This window comes from Aquila chrysaetos, chromosome 10 (genome assembly GCF_900496995.4).
Source record: "Aquila chrysaetos chrysaetos chromosome 10, bAquChr1.4, whole genome shotgun sequence".
In the NCBI taxonomy this organism is placed as follows: domain Eukaryota; kingdom Metazoa; phylum Chordata; class Aves; order Accipitriformes; family Accipitridae; genus Aquila; species Aquila chrysaetos.
The window spans coordinates 9,244,836-9,272,136 of record NC_044013.1 but is presented as its reverse complement, the minus strand read 5'-3'; the positions used below and the strand labels follow the sequence as shown (position 1 = coordinate 9,272,136).

General features: G+C 39.4%; 1 protein-coding gene across 1 annotated transcript in view; it reads right to left on the bottom strand.

The window, feature by feature from the left end:
- Positions 1 to 27,301, bottom strand: part of USP13 (ubiquitin specific peptidase 13) — a 59,357-nt gene that overhangs the window by 6,718 nt on the left and 25,338 nt on the right. Inside the window, exons 4-18 of the mRNA XM_030027639.2 lie at positions 26,225 to 26,346; positions 25,662 to 25,804; positions 25,280 to 25,464; positions 20,723 to 20,817; positions 18,867 to 19,054; positions 17,158 to 17,229; positions 16,795 to 16,888; positions 12,049 to 12,174; positions 10,557 to 10,710; positions 8,618 to 8,792; positions 6,467 to 6,555; positions 5,966 to 6,088; positions 2,524 to 2,550; positions 1,633 to 1,776; positions 479 to 645 (exon numbers count right to left, since the gene is read on the bottom strand). Coding sequence (XP_029883499.1) covers positions 479 to 645; positions 1,633 to 1,776; positions 2,524 to 2,550; positions 5,966 to 6,088; positions 6,467 to 6,555; positions 8,618 to 8,792; positions 10,557 to 10,710; positions 12,049 to 12,174; positions 16,795 to 16,888; positions 17,158 to 17,229; positions 18,867 to 19,054; positions 20,723 to 20,817; positions 25,280 to 25,464; positions 25,662 to 25,804; positions 26,225 to 26,346 — 1,904 coding nt within the window. The remainder of the gene's footprint in view (positions 1 to 478; positions 646 to 1,632; positions 1,777 to 2,523; positions 2,551 to 5,965; positions 6,089 to 6,466; positions 6,556 to 8,617; positions 8,793 to 10,556; positions 10,711 to 12,048; positions 12,175 to 16,794; positions 16,889 to 17,157; positions 17,230 to 18,866; positions 19,055 to 20,722; positions 20,818 to 25,279; positions 25,465 to 25,661; positions 25,805 to 26,224; positions 26,347 to 27,301) is intronic.

Below are 27,301 nucleotides of genomic sequence, written 5' to 3'. Positions count from 1 at the left end.
TTCTCTAGCATGCTGCCACTCATTGGTCTTTGAACACAGTAAGGATCATGTTCGACAGCACTTAAAACTTATAAGATACATACTCTACCTCCATGGAAAATAGTGTTCAACAAGCACTCTGCAGAAGCTTGACAGATGGAAAAGAAATCCTCCCACAACTAATCCCCATGGCCCCCGGGTTCTCATCTTAAAGATGCATAGTCTTTAGGCATCCAGGTTGTTTCTCAACAGATGGTACAAGAAGCTAAGTTTTCCTCACTGTCCTCCACACTTTGACATTCATGTGAAACACACAAACCACCTTCCCCACTCTAACCCAGACAAATCAGGCATCCCACGCTTTGCCAGATAGTTCTATGTGCATCACCCACTAACTGGATTTTTATATGCATGTTTCAAAGGCGTCTGAGCATGCACGTGTACAAAGCACATAATATGAAATGGAACCCATGTGCTACCAATAACACATGGAACTCACTGTTGCCTTCAGCGCTTGAATTGCTAGATTCCTTTGGAAGCCCATGGAAATGATAATTGCAACCATCTCTTCGGGAGGTTGGTTATCTAGCCCAACAGCTCCAAACACAGCTGCTCCACTGGAAGCAACTTCTCCAAATGCAGGTATGACCAATGGCTCAGCAAAGTCTGGAACAAACAAACATTCATCAGTTTGTTCTTTTGCCTCACTGAACTGGAAAGTCAACAACACAAACAAACAACAAACAGGACCTCAACAGCAGTCCTGAAATCAATGTAAGTTCATTTCACTGGCCCAGTTGGGACTTAGATGTGTGGAAAGCCTTAAAAACAACAAAATGAACATGCACATTACAAAGTATCTAGGTGGACAAAATACTGAGCAGGCTGGAACAACTTGGCACATCACAGAAGTGAAACAACTGCAGGAAAGCAGCAAAGATTGATATGGAAGCAATGATGACACCAGAATAGTAGACAACCCAGCTGATACGCCTATAGATGTAAAATGAACTGATTCCATGGCTGATTATGTCAGTTAAGTTCAAGTGAAACTCATTTCTCATTTACATGGGCAACACAAAAGCCCACAGTGAAGTGTGAACTCAACCAAATCTGGAGTTTCCTCACAAAGGAGTGCTCAGCTATACTCAGTGCTGAATCATGATTCCAAACACTGCATGGATGAAACACAGGGAGTGGAGAACATCTAGCAGCCCTGTCCACCAGTAAATAGCCCAAGTTCTAAGTACGGCATGAATGCTCTAGCCTGAGCTAGAGAAGGCTGACATGGTAAAAAAGCATCCAGACCACAGGATTCTTTGTACTTACACTTGATCACAAGTCAGCTTCCCCCTTAGCAGCACGGACCTAGCCAAAGGGTGGAAAACAGTGAGCTGGCCCACACCATCAGTGAGGACAGGAGAGTGTACTTCTGATGTAGCTTAGGTTTGTTTTCTTCTAGGCAGAGGATGCCACATAATGGTCAAGATCTGCATACCCCAGGAGCAGCTTAGGAAAATTCACTCACACCTCCAGGTTTCCTGGGGTGAGGAAGGGGGCCGTTGTTTCTCTGTCACACATTATAAAATTTCTACTGACTGCCGAAATACACAACCAGGAGCTGAGTTTAACTTACACCTTCCAAACACTGACCTGGTTCTTCCATGTGTGCAATGATCCAGTTGAAAGCGACTTCAGCACCCAGGTTGCCTGTGTAGTACACAGCTTTCCGACACGCTTCCAAAGGAAAACCCATCTCTGCCAGTTGCATAACTGAAGACTCATCAATATCTAGAGCTACAAGAAAGTACCTTCTAAAATATAAAAGTCTAATTTCATCCATTGTATAGTATTTCTTATTGTTATTCATGGTGCCACATATTACAATACATATCTCTCGGATTTGTTTTAGTACTGCAGTAAACCCACACCCATTAGAAAACAGCCTTGTACAAAGCATTACAGTATTTGTTATGGACTTACTGGCAATCTTTTGTCTCAGTAATCTACATAGATCCTTAAACCTTGATAAATTCCTACAGGACTATTTATTAAGAAAACTCACCGCTGGATTTCAAGGGGTGAAGAAGTTAGGTGCTGAGCTTGGCTAGAGATGGCAGCCAAAAGCAATCACCTCTCAAAGGCAGGATCTTGCAGGTGAGAGAAACAACAGCTGCTGGGATCTAGCAGTCTCCAGTGGAACTTCATCTCTGAACGACAGGGCCTGACAGCTTCAGCTGAGATCAGAGTCCAGAGGGAGCCAGGATCAAGCAGCTGTGACCCCCCAGAACTGCAAGATCCTGCTGAGCAGCAGATAGAGGAGCAGCTCATATTCTGGCTATGCTGATGCTACTACAGACTCTTCAAGTGTGCTGCACACATGGAAGTAAATGCTGAACAAGTACAAAAATCAGCTGTTATTTAGAAGCATGCAGGGCAATACTTCATGCATCTTTATGAGGAGAGAGAAGCCATTAGCTGAGCAAAAGCATGACAATTTTTTAAGCAGCTGAAATACCAGTCTCAGAAAAATGAGATACGTACACTCCACGAAATGGTTTGTCATACGATCTGAAAATTAAGAGAGGAAAAAAACAAGGAAAAGGACTTATATGAAAGCTAAGTAGATTCATATGGGAAAAAACAATTCCATATTTTTAAAGTCATAGAAACATTTGAGCTCATACAGGCAGGGCATGTTCTTGCTTACATCCCATGTTTTTGCCATTAATTAGACCAGGGATGTTTCTGCCCAGTAATCTCCCTAACTCAAATCAGAGCAAAAAGTGTCACTGGTACTATAAACCTGTAGGAAATACAGCTGATGGCTGACCTAAACCAACTTAAGCGACAATCTGTTTTGTTATAAATAAGGTACCATCACCCATGCATTTACACTAAAACTAGGTCAGTCCATTAAGCAAGAGGATAAAAAAGAACAAGCGTTTGTAAGGAACCTACAGATAAGGGACAAAATTAAAACCTTTAGAGAACTGAATTTTGCCATAGCCTTTGCTCTGACACACAATTTCAGGTATTAGCTTCCTTTCACATACAAACATCTTGATATTATACCACCACTATTATAAACATCCAAGCAAATGGGGCAATCATGTCATGAGAATAGTTACATTACTGGTTTCCTATTAAATACTGAGGCACCCAAACTTAAGGTATCTGGAGGAAATTGCAACAACCTGGGTCTAAGGTCACATTATAAAAACATGATTTGACTTGCTATAAACCATTTCATTCTCCAGAGAAACCCAGAGAATGAGGAAGGAGGATATTCTAATATTCTTGTTTCTGAACTTTAGCGTAAAAGAAACAGTATTTAAGAAAAAAAGCAGCATAGCATGTTAATCACTCCTCTTTCCTTCTGCTCTACAAATATTTTAGCAGCTTGACATCAGCTCCTGGAGACAGAGCCTTTTTTAATGGGCTGTACAGCCCACGTACATCCAGAAAAGTGGACTATGCATGCATGCACAGCTGCTAGGGCCTACTGCAGCTTAACAATTCTTGTAATTTAAAAATGAATAAGATTTTGAATCTTAATCTATGCCTGGAAAGCTGTTTTCTTAAATTGTAGTCCTTTGTGTATTAAGTGTTGTTGTACTGTGAATGAATCAATTCTGCAAACATGGTGTGTTTGTCATTCCACCTTGAACCAAAGTGTTTCAAGCTATTCAAGTAAACTCTGCAACTGAACAGAAAACCATCTGCTCAGAACTGTAGTGCTAAAATCCTACAGCAAATGATCATAGTAACTGACAGATTTTAAAATTCCTTCTGACCAGGATGGACCATATACTGTACACAAGGGACTACACAAGAACAGAGAGTGATTTAGCTACAGTACCACCCAGACTACCTTATCACCAGGTTTTAGACAAAACTTAGTACAGAAGTGCTCAAAAGATAACAGCAGTTCAGTAACACCTCTTATGCAAATGTAAGAAATGAGTGGATTAATGTTCCAACCCACTTCTGACACCTGTCATGAGACTCAGTGTAGGGGTCTGAGACCAAGTCCTTTGCACCAGCCTCTCCAGGATGATTTACGGACTTGGGAAGGCTCACTAGGCCTTAGCATAAGTGTAAGCAATCCTTGACTGTGCCAGGAACTCTTATACAGCTGAGACAGGGAGATATGCTGTGCATCTCAAAGACTCCTGCTGCCTGGCGAAGGTGGGGGGGACAGGAGTAGAGACAGCCAGTTCTCTCTCATAAAAACCTTGAGACATCACAATCCTCCCCTGACAATCTTGGAGCATCCTGTATCTATGTTTTAAGTCATTCTCAGACAGTCTTGGAATTTTCCAGCGCAGCTGGAATTCTAGCAATTTGTTGATGACAAAAGTCAATCATCTCCCGAACCTATAAACAGCAGTACTAAGCGAGGCCCTTTGAGCAATCCTGGACTGCAGCAGGCTGTGACCAGCATCTCCCTCTGAGTGGGACACCTCTCAGAGCTTGCAAACTTTCCTGTTTGCGAAATCGGAGGTCTGTCGCCGAAAGACGACATGACCTGGGCTGATTCTCTTCGCTCCTTGAGGCTTGACCCTTCGCCCATTGAGACAAATGCTGAAGCATTCGATGTGAATATTTTCACTGACCTCAAGGGGAATTTGTAACATGTATACTCCTTTTTCTCTCTGTTCTACTCTCTTTTACCCTCTTATATCTCTTAGTGTCTTTATGCATGTGTGTGTACTAACCTGAATAGTCTATAGTAAGTAAGTTATAGCAAGTATATTATATTAGGTAAGTTATAGCAAGCATATTATAAGTTATTAAGTATGTTATAGCAAGTATATAATAAGATATATTATAAGTTAATACTTTCAAATTTATACTTAAATTACTGTTGTGATTTTTATTCAACTGTAAATGATTTTTAGGCTGCTATTATACTCATAATCCCTTTAGATATAAACCATTGACCAAGTCCGGGACTAGGAATCAATCCAGCCGCACCTAGACTCCGACAGGTGTTTAGAAAGCAAGGGGGTCTTCTCTGAACCTCGTGACTCAACAGGAGAGTCTCCCTTACCCGTTCCCACATTCCCTTTTTACCCTAACTCTTTTTCGGTCCCTATATACATAAGTTTAGTTTTATTCTAATTTAATTTTCCTGTGTGCATTTCACCCATGTACTAAGTAATAGAGTGAAGCTTGCCATCGAATTCTGTGAAGTCACACTTTCACATAAATTTCTATTAAATCATTTTTCTATTGCTAATACAATTGGAGGTGATTCTTTAAGCAATCTGAACCACTCTATCTCATTTTTTCTAAATCCCCCACGCAACAGTGCACAGTGACTTTACTAAAAGGGAGTCACAAACATGCACTGAATGTCAATGAATAGACAGAACATGCTCTCTGCAAGTAGCTGATTTTCATAAACGTAGAGGTCTTCACACATTTCTCTATCCACTTAAGTCTTAGATACCAATCAACATTCAATAAGGATGAGCACAAGGACTTCATCCTTAAGTAAGGATAACCATCCATGCACATGGAACACATGGAACAATTCTGCTGGTAAAGATGAAGAGATCATAATGCAGCACAAGCTGCTCCACTAACCAGCACTATACTATTGCAAAAGAGGCAACCACCACACAGCAGGGTAAGTAGGAGACTATAGCCAGTAAAGCAAATGAAATAATCTATTTCACAAAATATGATATCTATCTTTGGGCACAGCAATTTAATAAAAATATGAATTATTTGGAGAGAGTCCAGAGCAACAGCATCAATCATAAATCCTGAAAACATCAAAGCAGAAAAGCTGGAAGAACTAGGGTTGTCTAGTAGGGAGGAAAAAAAGGGTGTGGGGTGTTTTAACAGTCTTCAGTTAAGAAGTACAGAGCTGCTTTTTTGTTCATAGCTCCAAAAGGTGAAGATTAAAGAGAATCAGTATGTGCTAGAGGGAAAGGGGAATACAAGAGAGAATCAGGAGAGAAGTAGTAAATACCTTTTGGGTCATCAGGAATGATAATGGGAGGAGCAATGTCTGGAAGTTCCTCTTCTCCTGGCTGGAGTCCCCTGGCCCGAAGGTGGTTGATATCTAGGAAGTCTGGCATGTCTATAGAAACATCTACAGAAGCAGAGAAACAGGCTAAGCTTATGAATCCAGCAAAACAACCTCACAGCGCAACCTACCCCTTCAGAGAGGGAACTCTGGTACTCGAGGTACAAGCACAGCCAGGATTCTCCTCCTGAAAACAGTTATTTGAGAAATTCAGAACACTAAAGCGCAATTTAAGTAGGAGGTCAGACTACATGAAACTGTATTTTAACTCCACAGACCTCATGGATTGGTTTAATTTGTCATAAAAGGAAAGAAGATTCAATTAGGATCTTCACAGTATAAACTTGAAACTCAAGCCAGGTCCTCATTATAGGCCAAAGCGTGTACACCTTATAGGTTATCTTGGATAGAACAAGAAAAAAGCTAAATATAAAAGGCACATACCGAGCTTTTTGGGTATCCAATCAAGGCCAAAGGTGAATTTCTTTATCTGCACCACTAAATACTCAGGAAACGAAGCAAAACGAGAAGTCCTGGGAAGCACAAGAAATACAATTCATTGAAACAAGGCAACAAAATCACTAGCAGCACAGATTTCAGTACCTCATGCACAGTGAGATGAGTAACTTTAGCCCTGAGTGAGATCAACAGTGATGGATTTCATAAACATAAATTTCACAAAAATGTTTTCAAGTACAGTGGAGAAGTATGGTAGTAGCTTTCTATTTATTCATATCCTGAATGTCAGTCCAAACCCTTGCAGATAATTCAGCTTGTAGGAAGATTACAGAAAACAACTACAAGTAATATTAAACTTGAACAAGCAAGTTGTTCTGAAGTTGAATGTCGGGTAATAAATTTTGAATGACGTATTGGCTAGAACTTCAGGGCATGGGCTTAAAACACATCTTGGACATAATGGAGTAACAATTAAATCTGCATTTTATTCACTTCCTTTCTAGTAACAGTAGCATTGTCCATGAGTTATCAGTCCACCTATAAAGCATTTCATTAAGCAAAGATAAAAAAAGTTGTCAATTGTAGTTTTTCACATGAAAGTGCTATATAAAAAAACCTACATGATATTCTTATTGAGCTACTATAATATTTATCAAAATAGAGGATGACTCTCGAGTTTAAGGGGATCCCTGATATTTGTCAACTTAGTGAAAAGAAAAAGTTTAATCTTGAACACAATGCAACATTATATGTACCACCATTCTCCATCTCTATGCTCCCATTTTTCCCCACATTTAATCTCCTGCATCGTTCCCTCTACCTTCCATTCAAACATACCATCCTTTCTTCTAATTCACCTAACTCTGGGTAAAATACAGTAAATGCGTCATAAATATAAGGCCTTCCTACCATACTATAAATAAGTACTTTCTAAATTCTTGTTAGCACCATCTTGCAATTTTAGTAACTTTATCTGTGGCACGAAACTTTTGAATTTTAAATAGCAAATTATTCTTCATCTTTCTAGGTTTTATAGACAGACCTAGGGGATAAAGAACAGCTAAATTACAAATTAACCCTGGATCTATTTAAAGACTAGAATGTTCTTCCAACATGTTCACAGTTAATGCAAAAAACCTTTAGATTTCTTCTGCATTTTTTTCCACCATATCCACTTGTCTCCCAATTTTTAATACAATGTCAGTGAAACTGTGTGCTAAGACAGCAATGAGTCATTGATATGTTAAGCAATCTAAAAATAGAAGGTACCTAGCCACAGCAAACCAGTTGCAGAGCCCAATTTTCAGCCACTCCTTGCTGCTGACATAAAAATGGAACCAGATAAGAGATTAACTCTTGTACTTAGCAAAAAATACTGCCCCTGAAAATCGCACTGATCTCTACCTGCCATCCTATTTCTTCTTAATGCTTTTTTAAGCCCAAAATGTTCTTGGTTCTTTTATCTACCTGATTATAAACACACAAGGTGGGTTCCTTCTTTTATATATCCATCTTGTACCATGGCTCCATTTAAGTGACAGCAAACAACAGATGCAACCAAACACTGTAGCACACAAAGGTGGTGGGGTTGAAATCCAAACATAAACAACAAATAATGTAAAACATAACAACAACAAAGTTTTCAGCATAGCACTTCACAAATGCAGAAATTTCCGTCCATCTAAAGAACTTGCTCACAAGAAACACAACCTCCATTTGCTTCACCCTGTTTTGCTGCCACACAATGCACATCAGCATTTTTAGTCAAATGAAGACATCGACTAAGCACAGAGATCCAGACTTATTTCCTACCACACAATACAGAGCTCTATCACTAGTTGAGACATAGGATCCAATTTTAAAATGTGGACAGACAATTAAGCTACAAGCATTTAAAGTTCAAGCTCTTAACAACTAGACCGCATCACCTCTTGGAGTTTGACAGTTGAGAACAATTTATTTCCTGTTCAATTGGTCATTACAACTCTCATCAGACTTGATCTGCACATTACATTTATGAGCCCTGACACTAATACAATGCCTTTGTCTATTTCTCTCTGCATCACGTTCAGGTAGCAAGATAAGCACAGAGCACCACCGTATAGTTTTTTAATAAGCAGCCACACACACACTCACTTAACTCCTGCAGATTTTGCTTGAAGGGCACTGCTCCAGAAATCCTCTACATTGTTTGGTTCAGAAAAGGCCTGCAGACACGCACTAAATGGTATCTTGGCACGGACAAGCTCTGGTGGAGGTCTCCTTGCAGCTTCTGCTTCTCTCCTCTTCAATTCATAGGCAATTAATTCATCTGAGAAATATATGTGACACTAAAAGCTAAATGAACATTGTCATGGTTACGATGTCCCTGACCAGTCTTAGTTTTGCAAGTTTTAGAAATGCAAAAACCTATTTATCAATAAAACTTTTACATGGTTTTAACTACACATCAAATCTTTTCGTCTGCGTTGGAGGCAGGAGCTATGCTTACAACCACACCTCTTTTTTGAAGGTTTCTGTTCATGTGAAAACACAGAACTGGCAATACTGGGCAACAGGCAATTAAAACTTTGCCATGACAGCCAGAATCTTGTGTTGATAGTAACACCAACTACCCACTTTATCAGCTCAATCTGACTTGGAAAATTATTGCTGTCTATCTGTGTCATCTGACTTTCTAGACAGGACAGGATTATGTATGATGTAGAAAGAGTCCTGACACTGGCAAGTTGATCAGCACCATATGGTAAATTCATAAACTAATATACCTCCTGAGCCATTACCTGGAAATAACATGCTCTTTTATAAGCAACAGAATCATCACTGAAACTGATGAACAAAGAACGTGAAATTCTTCAACACTTAAATTTTCAAGTCAAAATGGTCTTTTAAAAATATATTGTTCAGTTCAAGGAGTTGTGGGCTAGGTGAAAAGCAGTAGGTGGAATTCTGTGTCTTGTGCTATTTCAGAGGATCTGATCAAATAATCAGAATAGTTCCTTCTCGCTTTAAAATATTTTAAATGTTGAGATTATGTAGGAAACCAGAGACACAGCCCCCTTCTAGTGTTCCCATGATGTCCCCTTCACTTTCACCTCAAGCATACATTTATTATGTTAGTCTGCAAGACTCTTCACCGATTGCAGGGGCAACCAAGATTTGTCAGTACCTCCCTCCTGCTTCCAAGTCTTCCAGCCTCCTCAGCCATTTTCTCCTTTAAAAACAAGTATGCTTCCTCAGGCAGCTCACAGGCATGAAAAAACCACTCCTGTATATTAAATCAATGTCCACCACTTCATCCTCCTTCCCTCCTCTCCTAAAGACCAGGATATCCAAATTGTGTATTTTGGCTTTACAGACGACAAACTATCTTATACCCCTATTGTCTATTATCACATTAAATCATATAATCTGCTGCTAAAGAACACAAAGCTGATTTGGTTTTTGGTTGTTTTCTTTTTATTATTTATTTTTTGTGAGTGTGTGTTTGTTTTTACAAGATATTCATCAGCTAGTATGTTCAGTTCCTTTTTTAGAAATAAAGAAGTTTTTATATACTGGTTCACTGTCCAGGACAAAGGAAATCTAAACCTAATGGGGATCTTTGGGCACACACATGCACAAAACCCAAGGGTAAATAAAGTGTACTACAAGTGGTGTAGCACATCCCTGGATCAAATCCAGGTTAAAGTTTTAAATCACAAATCTCTGACATCCGTGTCATACAAACTGCTATCATTCTTGGTGATATATTGCTAAGTGATGACACTTAATGGTGGTCCCACAGTCTGAGAAGAAATCTGTCTGAAAACCTGCCAAGAGTATCCAGGTAGAATCCTTCTTCCATAAAAATATAAGCAGGGATGGTAAAACCACAAACTGATGTGTGTTTAAAATCTCCTTTAAAAAAAAAAACCAAACCAAGTAACCTTCCCCTGATCATTCATTGGTTTTATTTGTTACATGGCCTTGAACCATTCTATCCATATAAAGAGACCACAAGGGGGTGAGAACTTCATTTCCCTCATGATTGAGAGTCATCAGAAGGTCAGTCAATAGACCAGTTTTTCTTTACCTTTGTTTGTTGCTGCCTCCATGGCAACAGGTAACTGCATGATATAGTCCACCCTCTCTGTGTAGCGGACCTTTCTGGACTGGCAGCATTGTGTGCGTTCTTCCACCAGGAACCGGAAAACATCACTAGGATTTTCTGAACCTACAGGGTTCCTCTGAAAGGAATATTAGATCCAATGATTTAAGTGACGATCATTAAAATGACCAGAGAACCCAAAGGCTGCTGGTTGTTTTATGGCAAGCACAAAGACACCAATCTTGCACCCAGATCTGGCAGCTCAGCTTGCATTTTATTGCATGCAGAACTCTTGCACCCACAGAAAATCCCACTGAAGTCCACAATGTCTGCATACACAGCAGTATCTTTCTACACATAGTAACTTGCAGAGTATGTACCTAATGAATCTGACTGAGTCAAGGTGAACAGAAGAAGGTAGGAAGGTGGCAGGTTACAATAAAGATAGAAAGCTCAGGTAAATAACATGGGGCATCCTTTCAGCAAATAGAATTGCTCCTACCACTCCGAATCTGCACTGAAACAGAACAAGCAACTTGTAGTTCATTATCCAGATGAGAATGTCATACAAATAATATACCTCCTCTTTATTGTTCATGTTAATGTCTGTTATCAGGCAAAAGCCAGAAAAATGTCTTCTAACCACCCTGTAATCAGTACATGTGTTTTGAGATGTGAAGTATTATGCATGCAAATGTGAGTAACTTCATCTAGACTGTAACACATGAATAAACACCCTCAGTTCTTGGGGGAAATGGGAAAAAGAGGGAGGAAGGATGGACAAGAAAGAAATGCTTTAAATCAAAACTGCATGTATTTGCAAATTTCCTTTTCAGAAAGACAGCATTAAAATTCACAGTACTGATTCTTTTACACACAGCATTGAGCTGGAGCTCAGTGGAACTAACATTTTATACAGAAATATTCAACTAGTCATTTTGCTTTCAGCAGGGGAATCCTTCCTCACATAATGATTCAATGACGTACAGCTGGGATTTGTAAAAGAACTGGACATGGTAATTAGTTTGCTCCCAACCATGATATAAATTTGGAATAACAATAATAATAATAATAATAATAATAATCATAATACCCAATTCATTAATATTCCAGGACAGACTTCAATATGCGAAACAAATGAGTAGCATGTAATCATAGAATGAACAGCAATTTAAAAGGACAGTCACATATATTTATAAATCTTAGAGCCTGTACACCGATGATTGACCTCTCTATATCTCTTGCAGTTTTATCAGCAGCATTGGCCCTGAGTGTGGTCATGCAAGAGTCTGAAGTAAAGAGAAGGGAGAATTAAGGAAACAAATGTTTCTAAACCAAAATACATTTTAATTAGTGTCATTTTCTAGATATCCAAGGCTAAAAAGAGTATAATAAAAAATGAACCACTCGTATAACAGCTCTGCCCTCATTGTCTAATATAAGCAGGGAAAAGAAGCAGTAATTCAGATTTTCTCACCTCTACTAGATTTATAAGATGTAGGAAAAATTCCTGTGCGTCTTGTTGTCTATTAGAGGAAAATTCTGGATGGCCTTTACTTATAAAAGCCTTAAACATTCGGGGAGATATTCCATTGTGTTGAGGCTAAACAAAAGAAAGAGAAACCTTTTAAAGAAAGATTTTTATTCATTCCTGGACCAAATATCCAAGGTCACTCCACCAGATCTATCTGTGGCCCATTTCTGCCACTGGAGAAATGATAGTTTCAGTTTCATCTGGTTTTCAATTTTAATAAAAATGGAAAGGGTCCTGAAACATGATTTGGGGGTTTTAGAATATGTTTTATGACATAGCTCCTACAGCGTTCACTCTGATTTTTCTATGGCATTTGCAAGAGATTAAAAGAGATTACTGAAGGTTTGCTAAAGGTTAGTAGTTTTCAGAAAGGCTAAAAACCTACACTGTTTTCTAACATTTGACATTCCTTTCAGAACCCTGTTCCACCTAAAAGTATGTGGGCATTGAAGCACTTTGGTATATCAGCTAGCAGCTTTACTCAGGACAAAACCTTTCTAAAGATCTCTACAGAATCAAGCAGAGAACAACTAATGTGTGCTGCATGCATTCCCAGATGGGTTGTTAAGAACAGACATGAATTTGCAATTTGCAGGTGTTGGTCATTTTGAAGGACCATAACATACTGCCTTTAGCCATTCAGTTACATCAGTAGGAAACTACACTAAATTAGAAAATCTCTAGCTTCCAAGAGTCCTAGTGTTGACTTTCCCACCCTCTATACCACTTCAAGAAGCCTCCCGAACCACCCCAAATTGCATCCTCAGGACAACACTAAATATTACGCCTTTCAAATAACACTTTTGAAAGGGTCAGAATCTTTTACTCAGATTTGCCCTCATCTTCCACAAGACCAAATAATTTTCAAGACAATTCAAGCAAAAGCATAGCCTTTAGGATACGTCAGAGGCTGTTAAACACTCAGCCAATCTCATTCTTTACTACAGTTGCACTATCATACCAATAAAAAAAAAAATAAAATAGAAAAAGCAGCATGAAATGGAAGGCACATAAAACACACACTGAAAGAGCAAAATTTTATTCTTGGTTTCACCAGGGTAAGGTATTCCTAGACCCATTGAAATCGGAAGCAGATTCTCAATTTTAATGCTTTTTCAATTTCTGGCAGTACACCAGCAACCACATTAGGCTAAGATGCTCTTTAAAGGCTCTCGTAAAGAGACAGAATCTCAGTATTGCTTGAACAAAGAGATGTTCTAGGGATTTCTGAATCTGGGGTTATATATCGCTTTAGTGTCTTCAGCTGCCTTTCATCAAAGCAAGGACTGGGGAGAGAAATGCATAAACCAGCTCAAATTACTATATACCAGGCTTCTTTCTATGTCAGAAGCAAGAATACGGCAAGGTTGCACATTTGCCCTGATGTATAATGCAATGAGTTTGGAATCAAGCCTTGTTTCCACCTATACACTTTTTACCCAGCCATTTGAGCAGGGAGAAGAGAAACATGCCATGTGTGACAGTCTATAGAAGAGGATTGCATCTTGCCCTCTAAACCCTTTCCACCTCAAGGACAAGAAAAATAACAGAAGAAATGGCAAAGCTCTAAACAGAAAATCAAGTCCTAGCTGATGACCCTTTAGGCTTTCAGCCTGTTTTTAATGTTAAAGTGGGTCCATGAAAACTGCTGCCATTTCCAGACTAAACTCCTGTGGTGAAAAATTTTAGCTTCACAGTACCATGAATATTTATAGAATACCTAGCATACTTTCCCCATCAACAGTTGCAAAACAGTTTAGCTAAATATAGACTGTGCTGGACCACTGCAGATCTCATATGAATGCTTTTACAGGCAACAACTCCCCAAAACTTTGGATGCATTCCAAAGACCCAGAAAGCTAGAGAACTTCTTTGCATGTAGGAGGGGAAAAAAAAAGTAAAAGAAAAAAAGTAAAATGAATAATTTATTTTATAGACACAAGGCAGAAGCACTTGAAAACACTGAAGGCCTAAAATCCTATGAAATTATATTTATTATAAATGTCAGTACAACTCCTTGGATGACAAAATACTATCTGTATGTATACCAGCATTACTGGGGCAGGGGAAGGCACCAAACAAAAAAAGCACCCCCAAACTGGCAAAACATAGATTTGTATGCCCAGAGTGAGGGAATGGAAAAAAATATCTATATCTGATTTTTTTTTCTAAATAAATCTTCAATATGACAAAGAACAGAAGCAGTAAAAGCTGTTTCAAATCCTAATACATGCTATGAATTGCTTGATAAGGAAGTCATCTGATGCATGTAACTATAACTTTATTAAACTGAACTTATGAACAACACAAGTGTTGTTAAATGGCAGTAGATGACTACTACTACTTGACAGAGTTTTATAACACCTGTCATTAAAAAGTTCTCAATATCTCATTAGTAGCAGTGGCTGCTGGGCTAAACATGGAGGTGTAGCTTTATTCAAAGGGTTCAAGTCCCTGAACTTCCAGCACATTATTCTTCATTCATATCCTGGATGCATTTAAGAAAGCAGGTCAGTCAGTATACATAATTTAATGTGAGGAATCTGTTGAAATCTATGCTACTATTCCTTAGTCACAGTGATGCGCTGGTAAGTTTTAAACTTTAAAGGAAACAAGCAGGATTCATTTATTGTTCCAAAATAATGAATAGCTACTGTAGAAAGCAATCACTCAAGAGACACAGGACTTTCAGATCATGCAAACTACTCTGTACCAGACGCTCTCTTTGTCCAAAATTTCCTTGGCATTCTGATTTCAGAAGGAGAAATTTCTATATCAATAACTGATAGATGAAGGTAGAGGAAAATATCTATTTCCATGAAAACTATTACCATGCTTCTGTGACAGAAGCATGCATGACTTCTACTGTGTATAAAACTACAACTTGGTATCAAAGATTCTTTCTCCATAAAGACATCTCTTTTCTACAGGTAGTATTTTCAGTATTGGTTATTAGTTGATACTTTCATTTCTAAATATCCCACCTGTGGAGTCTGTGGTTTGACTCCACATGCTGCTTGGGGTCACAATAACAGAGGCTGGCAGGGACACAAATATATTCTAGGTCCAGTTTTCCCAGCATCAGTCTAAACAAGATATTTCAAGGTAGATGATTTGAATAGTAAAACAAACCTAAAATAACAGATTCACTGGGTAGATAACATTGTCCCAGTAACTAACGCCTTGCTTAAGACAACTGTTAATTGGATGACTCTAGGGAAAACAAAGGCAATTCCAAAAGCAGCAGAGTTTAAGCAGAAAGGCAAAATCTGAACTAATCTTCTCACTCTCCAAAAGCTGATGGAAACTTAAACCAACTTACAAAAAGAGAAGAAACTTGTCCATCTCACCACTAAGTTACTGACAGCTTTTCTTCTTCACAAAATGAAGCAAGAACAGGTAAAAAGATAAACCAGTCATTCAGGCAGTGCCCATTAACCTTGTTAATACAAATAGATCAGTCAGGCCTTTGTCAAAAATCATCCTTACTGATAAAACCAAAAGACTGTTGGACAAAGAATATGAAGAGGCTTTCTGATGACTGTGAATGTATTCGTTGCTGGAAGAAGAAAAAGCACAGACAGATGAAGACACTTGTCTATGGATGTTACAATGCCAACACATGCCTTAATGATTTTTGCAGTGTAAGAGAAACAAGCAACTTTCATGTTGCAGAAGAACACCACAAAGGCAAAATGAAGATTACAGAAACAAGAATACTGGAGTTCTCAAAGCTAGATACTAGCTAGATATTGTGAGCTAAATATCTGTTTTGCTGCACAATTACCGCAAATTACAGTAAAAATAAAAGGACAGTCTCCCACTGGTAACACTCACTATGACAGAGACATAAAACTCTGTATTATATAAACATGGGGAAAAAAGGTTATTTTATCCTTCAATTCCTCTCTCCTTTGTGTGCAGCATGTTAGCTATACAGCACTTGCCCCTCAGTATACCTTTGTTCTGAAATTGCCTATTCTGAGAAAGCTGATTCCAAGGTTTTTTTTCTATTGTGAATTATTATAGATCAGGATATATACATTGTTCTCCCCAGGATGTCCAGCAATTAGAGTTTCAATTTAAACCCAAAACCAGACGCACTGCTGTGTTTCCAGGATAGATCCCCCTGGCACAGACATGCTTCTGCATCATTTCTGTACCATGAAATACTTGAATAAAGCCCCAGTGGACGTGGCTCTGCATGGCCCCTCCTTCATCTACATGAAAGCCTCCAGCACCACTTAATCTTGCATTACCTAGACAGCTTCTCCTGAAATCAGGTGAAATATTGTCAGACACTTCCTGGAAACAACTCGTTAGCTCTTTATACTTCTTTCTGAAATTTAAAGAGGGTTTAGAGGTTTGTTTCCAAATACTCAGGACTCTCTAGATAACATTTTGTTGTTGTTGTTGTTCCAAGAAAATAAACATAAGTTGCAAGTTCTGTGAACTTTCACACTCATCACTGGAGCAGCAGAATACTTTATTAGCAGAACCAATGGTTGTTTTAATGCTTTGCACAAATAGCCCTTGACTAATATATTCCTGACTAGAATCCTGCACATTCCACCTTGCTAAGCATCCCATGCTGGATCCACATGTGTTCTTCAATGCCCGGCACCTGTTCCCTTTTCTCAGGATATCACTTTTACCTAGTTACCAGGCTGTACCAACTCAGTCAAATACCTTGTGTTCTTCTTTCATCACCTGCTCAATAAGCTCAGATTTCATGGGTGGCTTAGAGTACTGGCCTGAAAGGAGGCCGTGTCCCAATTTAGCCCTGTAGGGAAGAAAGTGGTGGGGTGGAAACAAACACGTGAGAAAAACAGAAGAGAAGAGAAGATTTTTATTCCAAGCAAAAAAGAAGTTTACTTTCTTTGACCCCCTGATGAAACATCATTACCTGCAACTAAGCAGGCAAATCTTCCCATTCTACCTTGTGCCATATCTCACTTTCAAGCCCATGCAGAGGTGTTCTTTTGCCCTGCCATTAAATTATTTAGATTCTATTTAACTTGATCAAGTAAATCATTGAGAAGTGTCACTTACATCTGAGTGTTGAAATCTTGTGTTGGATCAAGAGGAGAGTAGTCAAATATTCGTGGAAGGTTTCCCACATACCTAGGCAGCAAGAACAAAGCAGAAACATTCAAATATTGCAGCTAGATTTACTCAAGGATATCCTAACAGATCCTCAGCCGTGATACATCAGCAGGCTTCCTCTGTGCTAACAAGTCGAATTTTGCATCATAACAATCTATCCCTGGTGAGTGCTTCTATCATGGAAAAATAATAGTAAAGAAATTAGGAAATGGACATTTAAGTTTTGCTTAGAAGCTTCTAGCTATAAAGAATATGATGGTAGTGTTCATCTGGAATTTAAATTCTATTCCTTGATCTTGAAATAGCTGCAGGATGGTGTTGCTCAAAACCATACAGCTGGGTTGAGAACCAATGTACTTTCTACTCCTAACCAACATCACCAAATAAATTCCAAATTTCTATCAGGAAAAAAACATGTAAAAAGAATGTTTCTATTGAGTTTCTTCAGAGAAACAAAGGCTAGTTCCTGACAATAAACACTGAGGTATACATTGTTCTAGCCAGTTTGTTGGAAAGTAAAGCATTTAGTAGCACACTATCTGAACATTGCTTCCTTTGGGGACAAGAAAAAACAGGCTAGGTAGGTATGGCCATGTTGAAAGAACACATCTAAATTCTGCCTGGTCCCTCCTTCATTGAAGATCTTCACTACTTTGTTGATACTAAGTGCTCCAGGTAACTCCAAGGATCATGCTGTGGAAAACAACCTCCCTTAGTAAAGTCCATTTTGATATTTTTCAAAAATGGAGGTAGAAAAGCTGGTACTTAATGAATCTTACAGACTGTACTCCATATGGCTAACAAAGTAAAAAACCACAAGTTTTCTCCCTCTTCTTCTCCAGACGGCAATTGCTACATGAAAACCTGGGAGGCTTTCCAAAATCTAAAAGCCCTACATCCAGCACACACACTACTACTGCTGTGGAATAAAAAAGCACTCTGAATTTTATTGCAAACCATAGACTGTCCTTTATAAAAAGACTTCTCTCCTTGGAGTGATGTGTTCAGTTTTGATCAGTCAGGAATATTTCATATTCTTCTGTTGTGCTTTTGTCCTTTTACTCTCTTAATTATTCAGCGGAAGAATATGCTTACACTATCCTTTTCATGAAATGAGGTTTGGTTTTTTTTTAATGAGAATTTTAATTTAAAAATGCCTCTAATAGTTGCCCTCTTCTTAGGCAGACCTGCCTAAGTAGGTGCATTACTTTTCACTAGCATGGATCAATATTAACATGTTTGTGCCAGAACAGTTTTTTGCACGAATGAGCAATAGAATGATTCCTGCAGCTATATGAAGGCACGGGACAGTAAAAAAAACCCTAATGTGATACTGATGATACTGACATAAATAGAGTTATGTACATATGTATATAAAAAGCAGAGACAGAGCAATCAAGTTTACAAGGTGGCATGTGATTTTCTACCACTGAAGCTAAGTGAGTAAGTTCTGATTTCAAAGGCAGATTTGGTTTTGTGTTCCAACCTTTTCCAGAACAGAACAATACAATCACTAAATCCTGTAAGCAGCCACTGAACTGACTGACTGAGACCTGTTTGCAGGTGAGAAAAATTCAAATACCGTTTTTACTTAGAAAAACAAGAGATTAAGGAATGCAGCAGCTAGTGAAAAGAACTGGTTTGAAGCTACTTACGCTCGCTGGAACTCTGGGATGCTGAAAATGGCTTGCATGACAGCATTGAGGTAGCAGCTATTTCCCAGGTTCTTCATGCCGGTGTATCCTGGGCCATACATGGGCTTGAGTTTCACGCCAGCTTCCTGAATCACTTCCCATTCAGAGACTCTTGGTTTTATATCATTATCTCTTAGCCCATTCTCTGTCTAAAAGCAACAAGATTTTTTTTTTATCTGTTTAATTTCTGCAACAATTATGGTGCTGCTGTCATCATCACCAACTTTGTGATCAATACTCTAGAAAAGAAGAGCCAAACCAATGGGCAAAGGGAAGTAAATCCTGCATGTAGAAGAGAAGATCAGGGTCAGAAGGCTAGCAGCTTGTTCTTCCAATATACCTCTTAGTTCTTTACCACAGATCACTGGCTCTTTGACTGTTCCTAGTTATGACCTCAATCCCAGCTGGGAGCTTCACTTCTCTCAGGGCTGTGACCTCAAGCCTCAGCATCAAAACACTGCATTTTTTCAGGTTTCATATTCCATTTGTAATGGCCAGGAATAGCTGCTGCTGTAGAAGCTGGTCCTAGTAAACAAACTACACGAAAAGCTGCAGATCCAAGAACTCTTCCCTTTGTTCAAATGGGAAAAGCCAAAATTTGTGACACTGAAGTTTCTCCCCTTTACAGCTCAGCATTCAGCTTGTAGGTACATTGATTGTTCACAGCTTGTAGGCACAGGTCACTGCAGTGTCATTTACTGCTAGCACTACTCCATCACTTCACTAAAAATTTTTCAGACCCCAGTCAAACAGCTGAGACTAAGTTTTCAAGGTTGCCGAGTAAAACAGGTTCTCCAGAAAGACTGCTGGATAAGAGACTTTCTATTTGTGATATTGGCAAGGAAATTAGTATACCAAAAGTATTATTAGTACCATGAAGGCTTTTGAAACTGCAGTTTAACTCTTCTCAATCATTTTAGAGTTATTATTAGTTTTCTCTCCACTTGGACAATGAAATACACTAAAGCAGTATCAGGTTTGTTCATTTTTAACAGTTTCAATGTTCAGGTTCTTAGGTAGTGATACTAAGGCTACGTGCTTGAGTGAAAAAAAAAAAAAAACCACAACACCAAAACCACCAAGCAAAACAAAACAAAACCCAAACCCCATCTGTCTCTATAACCATATCCCATTCAGACTTCTTAGATCATTTAAACAGAACTGGAATCAACATCCACTGAGATACAAATTATTAAAAGGACTTCTCTACTAATACAGACCCATAACATGTTCAGGAACAGGACCCTTTTTGCCCCAGTCCCTTTCTAGTGTACTACACCATAGACCACGCAGTTTTCTAGACCTGAGAGAATGTATTTTTTCATTTTGTAATGTATTTATTAACAAGACCTAAACTGAAATTTGTAACTTTACATAAAGAACCTTTCAACCACTTTACTTATCCATTGCTTAGCTTATTTTTGCTCAAGATTAGTATCTGTTTACACCTGCAATAGGCTTTCCTTCACTCACTGTAACTAAATATTCTAGATATTCTTCTCTAATTGAATGAGGTTTCTCATCTTGAAGGAAAATGGTACATAACACATGAGAAGTAAAACGTGTAAACTAAAGACCACAAAGGAACTCTTTCGGAAGGCAACTTCCAGATTTGAGTGTAATGATTCACTCATCTCAGACCTCAGAAAACAAAACACGAACTTGCTGGCTGAACTTTACAAAACTAAATACTATCATAAGAGTCTGAAGGAAACGCATAAACATAAGCTAAAAGTATCATTCTTCTGTTTCTCTCCCACCCCCAACTAAAGAAACAACAAGTAAACAACAAACTAAATAAAAGACGGATTTCCTACCACTTGCATCTGCAGCATATCAATTCCAAAGTGTGCCAAATGTTTTGCTATATGCGGATCTAAAACCGGCTCCTCTTCATCAAAGGAATAGACATCTACAAAAGCAGAAAGAAACCGATGAGCTTTAGTATCAAATATTATCCCTTGTCTTTGTTTACCAACACTGCATTCTCAGTACAGGACTGCCTATACAAGATGCCTTACTCATATTCTCCGAGTTTGGTTACAACCAGCAGAAAGATACATAGCCATCCATATAGCTCAGTAAATATCTTACATGTTCTCAACCCAATCACCTCAACTTCTCCCTCAAAAGAAATTACATGCCCTCACAGTATTAAAACGTAAGAATATTTAATAGTGATCACAGTATTCCTGCCCTGTCTGTCCGTCCGTCCCGTCGTGTCTGTCCCGTCATCGTCCCCCCCCCCCCCCAAATAAGACATTTGTAGGGAAAACAAGGAACCGGGCATGCAAAATTCTCAGATATGTGGCCAGTCCACATTTTGAACACAGCAACAAGAGATTCTGAATTTTTGTGGAGCTACTAGATATGGGTGGACACATTAAAACTGTGAGCATATGGGGCCAACTGACTACTGCCAATGGTATTTTAATATCTAGTACAGTTTAAGGAATCCATTTATGCCCTTTTCCCATGGAGATACAGGGAGAACCAAGATTGGACTTCAAAGATTAATCTTCTGGTTAGGGAGAAAGGCTGATTTCGTGACTGAGGTGTCTTGCTTTATTGTATGGGAGATCTAGATTTCAGTTCTAGCTCTATGATAGGTCCTTATGGCCTTAAGTAAAAGCCCATAAACATTTTGGCAGGGCAAAGTTCAAACTGTAGAGGTAAGCAATGTCTAGTGATGATATTTTCATTCTGAAACCAAGTTTAATAAATTCAACAGAACGGCAAAATGGTTGGGAGAGAAAAAAAATCCTTTTTCGTGTTTACCAAGCAAGTCCTGTAACAAAGCTGAGTTCAGAGCAGGTTTCACCTACTTGAGCAAGTAACAATAAAGCTGCAGGCATCATAAAAGTATATGAGTGATAAGACATGCACTATTAAGACTTGAACAGGCCCTCCCTCTTTTTCTCTTCTCTGGCCTCTTCCTCTGTAGTGAACGACTACTTCCCAGCTTTGGTCTCTACTCACACCAAAATCCAGAATCCCTCTGCCAGTCTGCTTGCACTTCTTTCAGCCAAGTTTCCTTCATGCCCAGCAGAGTTTCTCACAGTTACCTTGCCCCATATGACCAGATCTAGGCTGACAGAGAAAACTTAGCCAGGAGAAAGGTGAAACAAACTCAGGAGAGCAGGAACCCTGATAAAGGCTGTTCACAGCACAAATACCACTTCTGAAAGGTCCTTACCCTGCCCTCTCCTGGCAACTACAGACCCTGGCTCTGACTCAGCCCATCCCCTATGTAAGACTTTAACAAAAAGGCAGTCTCCTTGAAGTCTGCTAGTACCAAACCCACACTGAAATGATAGGTTGAAGGCTAGCCAAGAACTCAAAGACCTAATGCAACTTTTAAAATTTACCAGCCCTATGAAAAACACTAACTCTCTCAAACCAGGGAACTGTGCTTTTGAGTTGTGCTGCCAGCTGCTGATTAGCCATCAGACTCTCTATTAACATTGGTCCCGATGACCTCTCTGGCATGCATGTGGCTGTAGCTGCCCATCTGCTGGAATTCCACTGTGTGGTAGCAAGCGTGCCCAGAAGACCTGACTGTTCATCCACGCACAAGAGATCACAACATTCCCATAGTCTTCTGGTGAGGTCACAGCACAGCCAAAAGATCCTGAAAAATTCAAACACCTAATGGAGTGAGATTACATATCAACTGATCTTAGGTGACTATTTTCAATGTGGAAGCTTTGATTTTGTTTCTCCTCAGCTCTGGCAACTGAAGAGAGAGCAGCCATCTGGGACTACTGACCTGGAGCAGCAGAAATGGAACACAAGACACATTAATCTTTTCCTCAAGCCCAGCTCGTGTCATATACTTTAGTACTTAAATTCATGGGAGAGAGACAGAATTCACTTAATTAGGGAAAAAAAAAAAAGAAAGAAAGAAAGAAAGAGCAGCAAATCAAGGGAAGATGATCACAGCCCCTAAACACAGGTCTGTAGTGCTGTCATATGGACTCTGGTAGATAAGGAACGTAGACAAATCAGCAAAAGTGACACACTAAAGCTGATATCATTAGAGTGAGAAAGGGGGAAAGGGAAGGACTATAAATGGGAAAAAACAAAAAAAAAACCCAAGAAAAATCTGAGACAGACAACACAGAATATTATTAAACAGAGAATAATCATTATTATTCATATTATGGTAAGAAAAGAAAAAATGACAATGCTACCTGTACTTCCTTTTCTTCCACAGCTCAAGATTTACAGCTATTCTGGCTGTATAGACATCACTCCTTCCTACTTGAAGGGTAACAGGCAATGGCAACACTGTCCCTGAAGAAACAAGTTGCACAGGATCCCCCAAAGAAGTACCTGACAATTGCTGAGATTGGCATCCACGAAAAAATTCATTCAAGTACCTGTCAGATAGGGCTTCCCACTGCCAAACCCCCACTCCATTTCTCAAACCAGGTTCAAACATGCAACCTCACAATGACTTGAAATGAAATCTAATGGCATTGTCAAGAGAGGCAGCAGGTAGCGCAGTCTGCTGAGTAGTACTCAACCTATTGAAGCAAGCAACTTTTCTGACTCTCTCATTCATCCTGTCCAGATCCAAGAGTGGAAGACAGAAGTTTGGTTCAGTTCCTGCCCTAATCCCAGATCTGTTTGTTGACAGAACACTACAAAATGGGGCTAATGTCCCAGAAATCTTTCATAATGTATGCAACACAGATTTCTCAAGGAAAGACAAGGAGCTCTCCTCTGTTCCCTCTGTGTACACATAGGGTAAGTATAAGTGGAATACTGGCACCACCTCTTTCTCCTTCTTACTGGTGTGAAAAAGGAATAAGTTATGTCAGCAGAGGGACGAACACTTATTATTCCTCTACCATCACCTCTTCACCTCCAGCCCAGGGAAGCAGAAAGCAGACAGACTTTGCGTCACAATCAGCCACGGAGCCTCTTTCCTGAAGCTCATCTGTCATCCAGCCCTATCGAGAGGTTATGATTACCACTGCAATATAGATCAGAGAGAGAATAATTACTGAAAAGGAAACTAGGAGGGTTGGGGGAGGGAAGTCTTTTCTATAGGGAAACCAAGTAAACATCATCCAGAAGAACAAAGGTCTGTGGAGAACAGCTGGTGCCCCTCATTCAGAGGGAAGGATGACAGCCTGTCCTTTGTTATCCCAAAGGCCACCCAAGAGAAGAAGCAGCAGCTGATCGGTGGGAGGCAGAAGGACAGCAGCCATAAGGAAACAAGTACTGCTGCTAAAGATGAGAAAGAAAAGAAAACAAAAAAATTGAAAAAAAACCCCTAAAGAATATTCTGTTTATTTTGTAGATGCAGTTGAAACCTACAGCTGGGCAAATCCTAAGCACCTTCAATAATTGAGACGTTCTGATAGAAATCATCCAAGACCAGGCTTATGCAAGGAAACAATATTCCATCTGGGAAAGAAAAGAATGAATTTTGCTCAGTGTTTCTGTGCCACAGCTGGTTGAATCTGACTACAGTCTCCTTTCCTTGACACTGAATAGGACTTCAAGATGAAAAACTCTCAACTGATGTGTGTTAAAAAAAGGGCTGCTCTAAACACCTATTTTTCATCCATATGGTCAAAAGCACTAAAACCAAAATATAATCATGCTATGTGTTCTTCTGTTTTTTATTTCTCCGTACAGCTGCAGCAAAGGATCTCTTTGCTTATGACTTTTTCAGCTTCTCATGTTTTTACTCCATCTAATCCTCACACACCATAATCCTCTCCACAGCAACGCTGCAGAACATCACGCTCTGAGAATATGCAAACAAGGATACATCTATAGCTTTCTTCCCCTCTCAAGATAATCAAGCGTTTTACAAATGAGCATCACAGCAGCCCCATGAAGATGAGCGTTCATTAGACTGAACAAAATGTTACCAAAACAATAAGGAAAAATAGCACAGTTTCTAGTATGACAAAAAACCCATACATGCTGTTAAGAACGGACTTTTCTGATTTTAAAAATCATTACCCTGTTATTGTTTCTATGTTACATAGGATTGAACCATTTGCCCTAGCAAATGTAGCAGAACTGAAAAATACTGTTTCTCTGGATTCTGCTGTTTTAAAATAATACCATTCTTCTATTATAAATCTACTATTATACAAACCCAAAAAACTATTTACACCAAATATAAAACAGGAGGAGAAAAGCAGACAAAAAAGGTAAGGGCCTTCTCTGAATGGAGTGTGTGCCATTCCCCCCAACCCTGATAAAGATTCACAGACTCACAGGTTTTTCTTTCCATATCACACTCTCAAACATTTGCACTAGAAGCACAAACCCACTTGGTAATAGATATACACTGTTAGTCTCATGCACAAAAGATACGCCATCTCAGAACCTCCCAGGTGGCTGACCTGCTCCATCAGGAGTGATGGTTCCCAACTTCACTGCCAGAGGATAACCCGTCTCCTTGTAGTGCTCCATTGCATGCCCGTTCCCCCCACTGCCATCAAAGAACCACTTTCCACATAGCACAGAACCATCTGTCAGGTTTAGCCACAGATTCTCCCGCAGGTCACATTTTGAGCATTTCCAACCACTGCAAAAGAAAACAGAAAGAAACGACAGAAGTAAGGAAGGCAGGAACCAGTCCTGTATTTCCAAGGTAGGTCAAACCAAACATACACACCCAGCCCAGAGTCATGCAAGAGAATTGTTGGCTGAGTTGCTGGCTTTAGTTCTATTACTCTGGACTGTATTAGAGAGCCTACAATGAACAAACCTTATTGCCCTCACCTGGGGGGAATTCTAACACCATTGTCTAACTGTACAAGTGTTTTGGCATGTTTAGATGCCTGTAGCTCTTCTTCCCAGGAGTCAGGGTCCTGCTTCCTGTAGGGTGATTTTGCACTGAGGAGAGCATCACAAGCTATTGTCACCTGGAAGACAAATGTACGTCAATCAAAACCTAACATGATTCAGTGACTGGACAGAACTTGGCATTCAGCCCATTGCTAACCACATACAGAACTGGATATCAGTAAGGCTATATACTTAAATATGCATGTAATCTTCTAGATTGCAGTTGTTATTTTAGCAGGAGAGTAAGCACAACATGTGCTATGTGTGCTTCCCTGGGACAAGCCGGCATCACAATAAGGCAAGGAATACAGGAGTTAAAAGGAAATCCAAGAAACAAAGACAAAGCAGACTTTTAGAAATTACTGACTCTCTATTATAGCCAGTTAAGAAAGATCTCTATGTAAAAACAAGCACTACACATAAGAAAACAAAGCACCGTCTTGATAAAGACTGAAGCAGGAGACAATTCCTATCACCACTTGCACACACTCACTGACCAGTGCTGGTAACTCTTCTATATTGGGTAATAAGATTTCATAGTGATCAGGAAATATAACGAGTTTTGCTTCATCTTCATATTCAAAGTCATCATTGTTGAGATCACTGTTTGTCTCTACATCTGGAAAACAAGATGGGGAATGTTAGGAGATTGTCCCGAGACCAAGGTTCCTAAATTGTGGCGGGGGTACCACCATGAGGCATTGCTTGCCTGGCATCAGCCTGCAAGTTAACATTGTCAGCAGTTTCTTCTGGCTAGAAATTTTTGTGAAATCCTGGTCTAAAGTGAAATCTTACCGTCCTGCAAGAGGATGTTCTGAGGACCAAAATTTCCATCTTAATCTCATCCCCAGTCACAATCACAGTTGATTTGGCCACTCTCCGAGCAGTCCATTGTTGTAGACATCACATTCTGTGAAGCATCTAACAAAATTCTGCTCATTTTGGACAAAATCAGGATGTAATACTGCTGCGCTTTTTACCCAGGATCTTGAAATGCTATACAATATGGAGACCAGGTCACACTACCCATGCCCAAATTGCAGAGCAGGAATAATACACCTCTGTTTCAGTCCCCCATATTTTCCAGATCACAGACCTGGCTGAAACATGCTATGGCTCCCATCCATCTTGAACCTGTGACCTTTCCTCCCATGATGACGTCCATGGCTGGAAGTATTCCCGCACCTCATCCATAGTCTCAAATACCTACAGCAAGTACAGTTATACCAGCATTATCCCTCTCTTGCTAACTCCACTCTGTAACCAGTGTAACTAGCTGTTTAAAAAGCACTTATTAACTACCAAAGCTTTCCTTTGAAGATCAGGCTTTCCACAGTGTTTGTGTACACTCTTATTGCAGTGTAAGGATGACTTTTTTTGCTTAAATATGAGCCTTGCTCAAGCAACATGAGCTAAAATGCTTGTCCAGAAATAAGTGGACCCAGAAGGAAGCCAGAAGGGTATATAAGTAACCAAATGGCTAGTGTTTTTATCTCTAGCTCCATCAAAAACATAATGATCCCATAGTGAAAAGACCGAGTTAAAGTCCTGCTCAGTTCTTTCCAGAACAACTG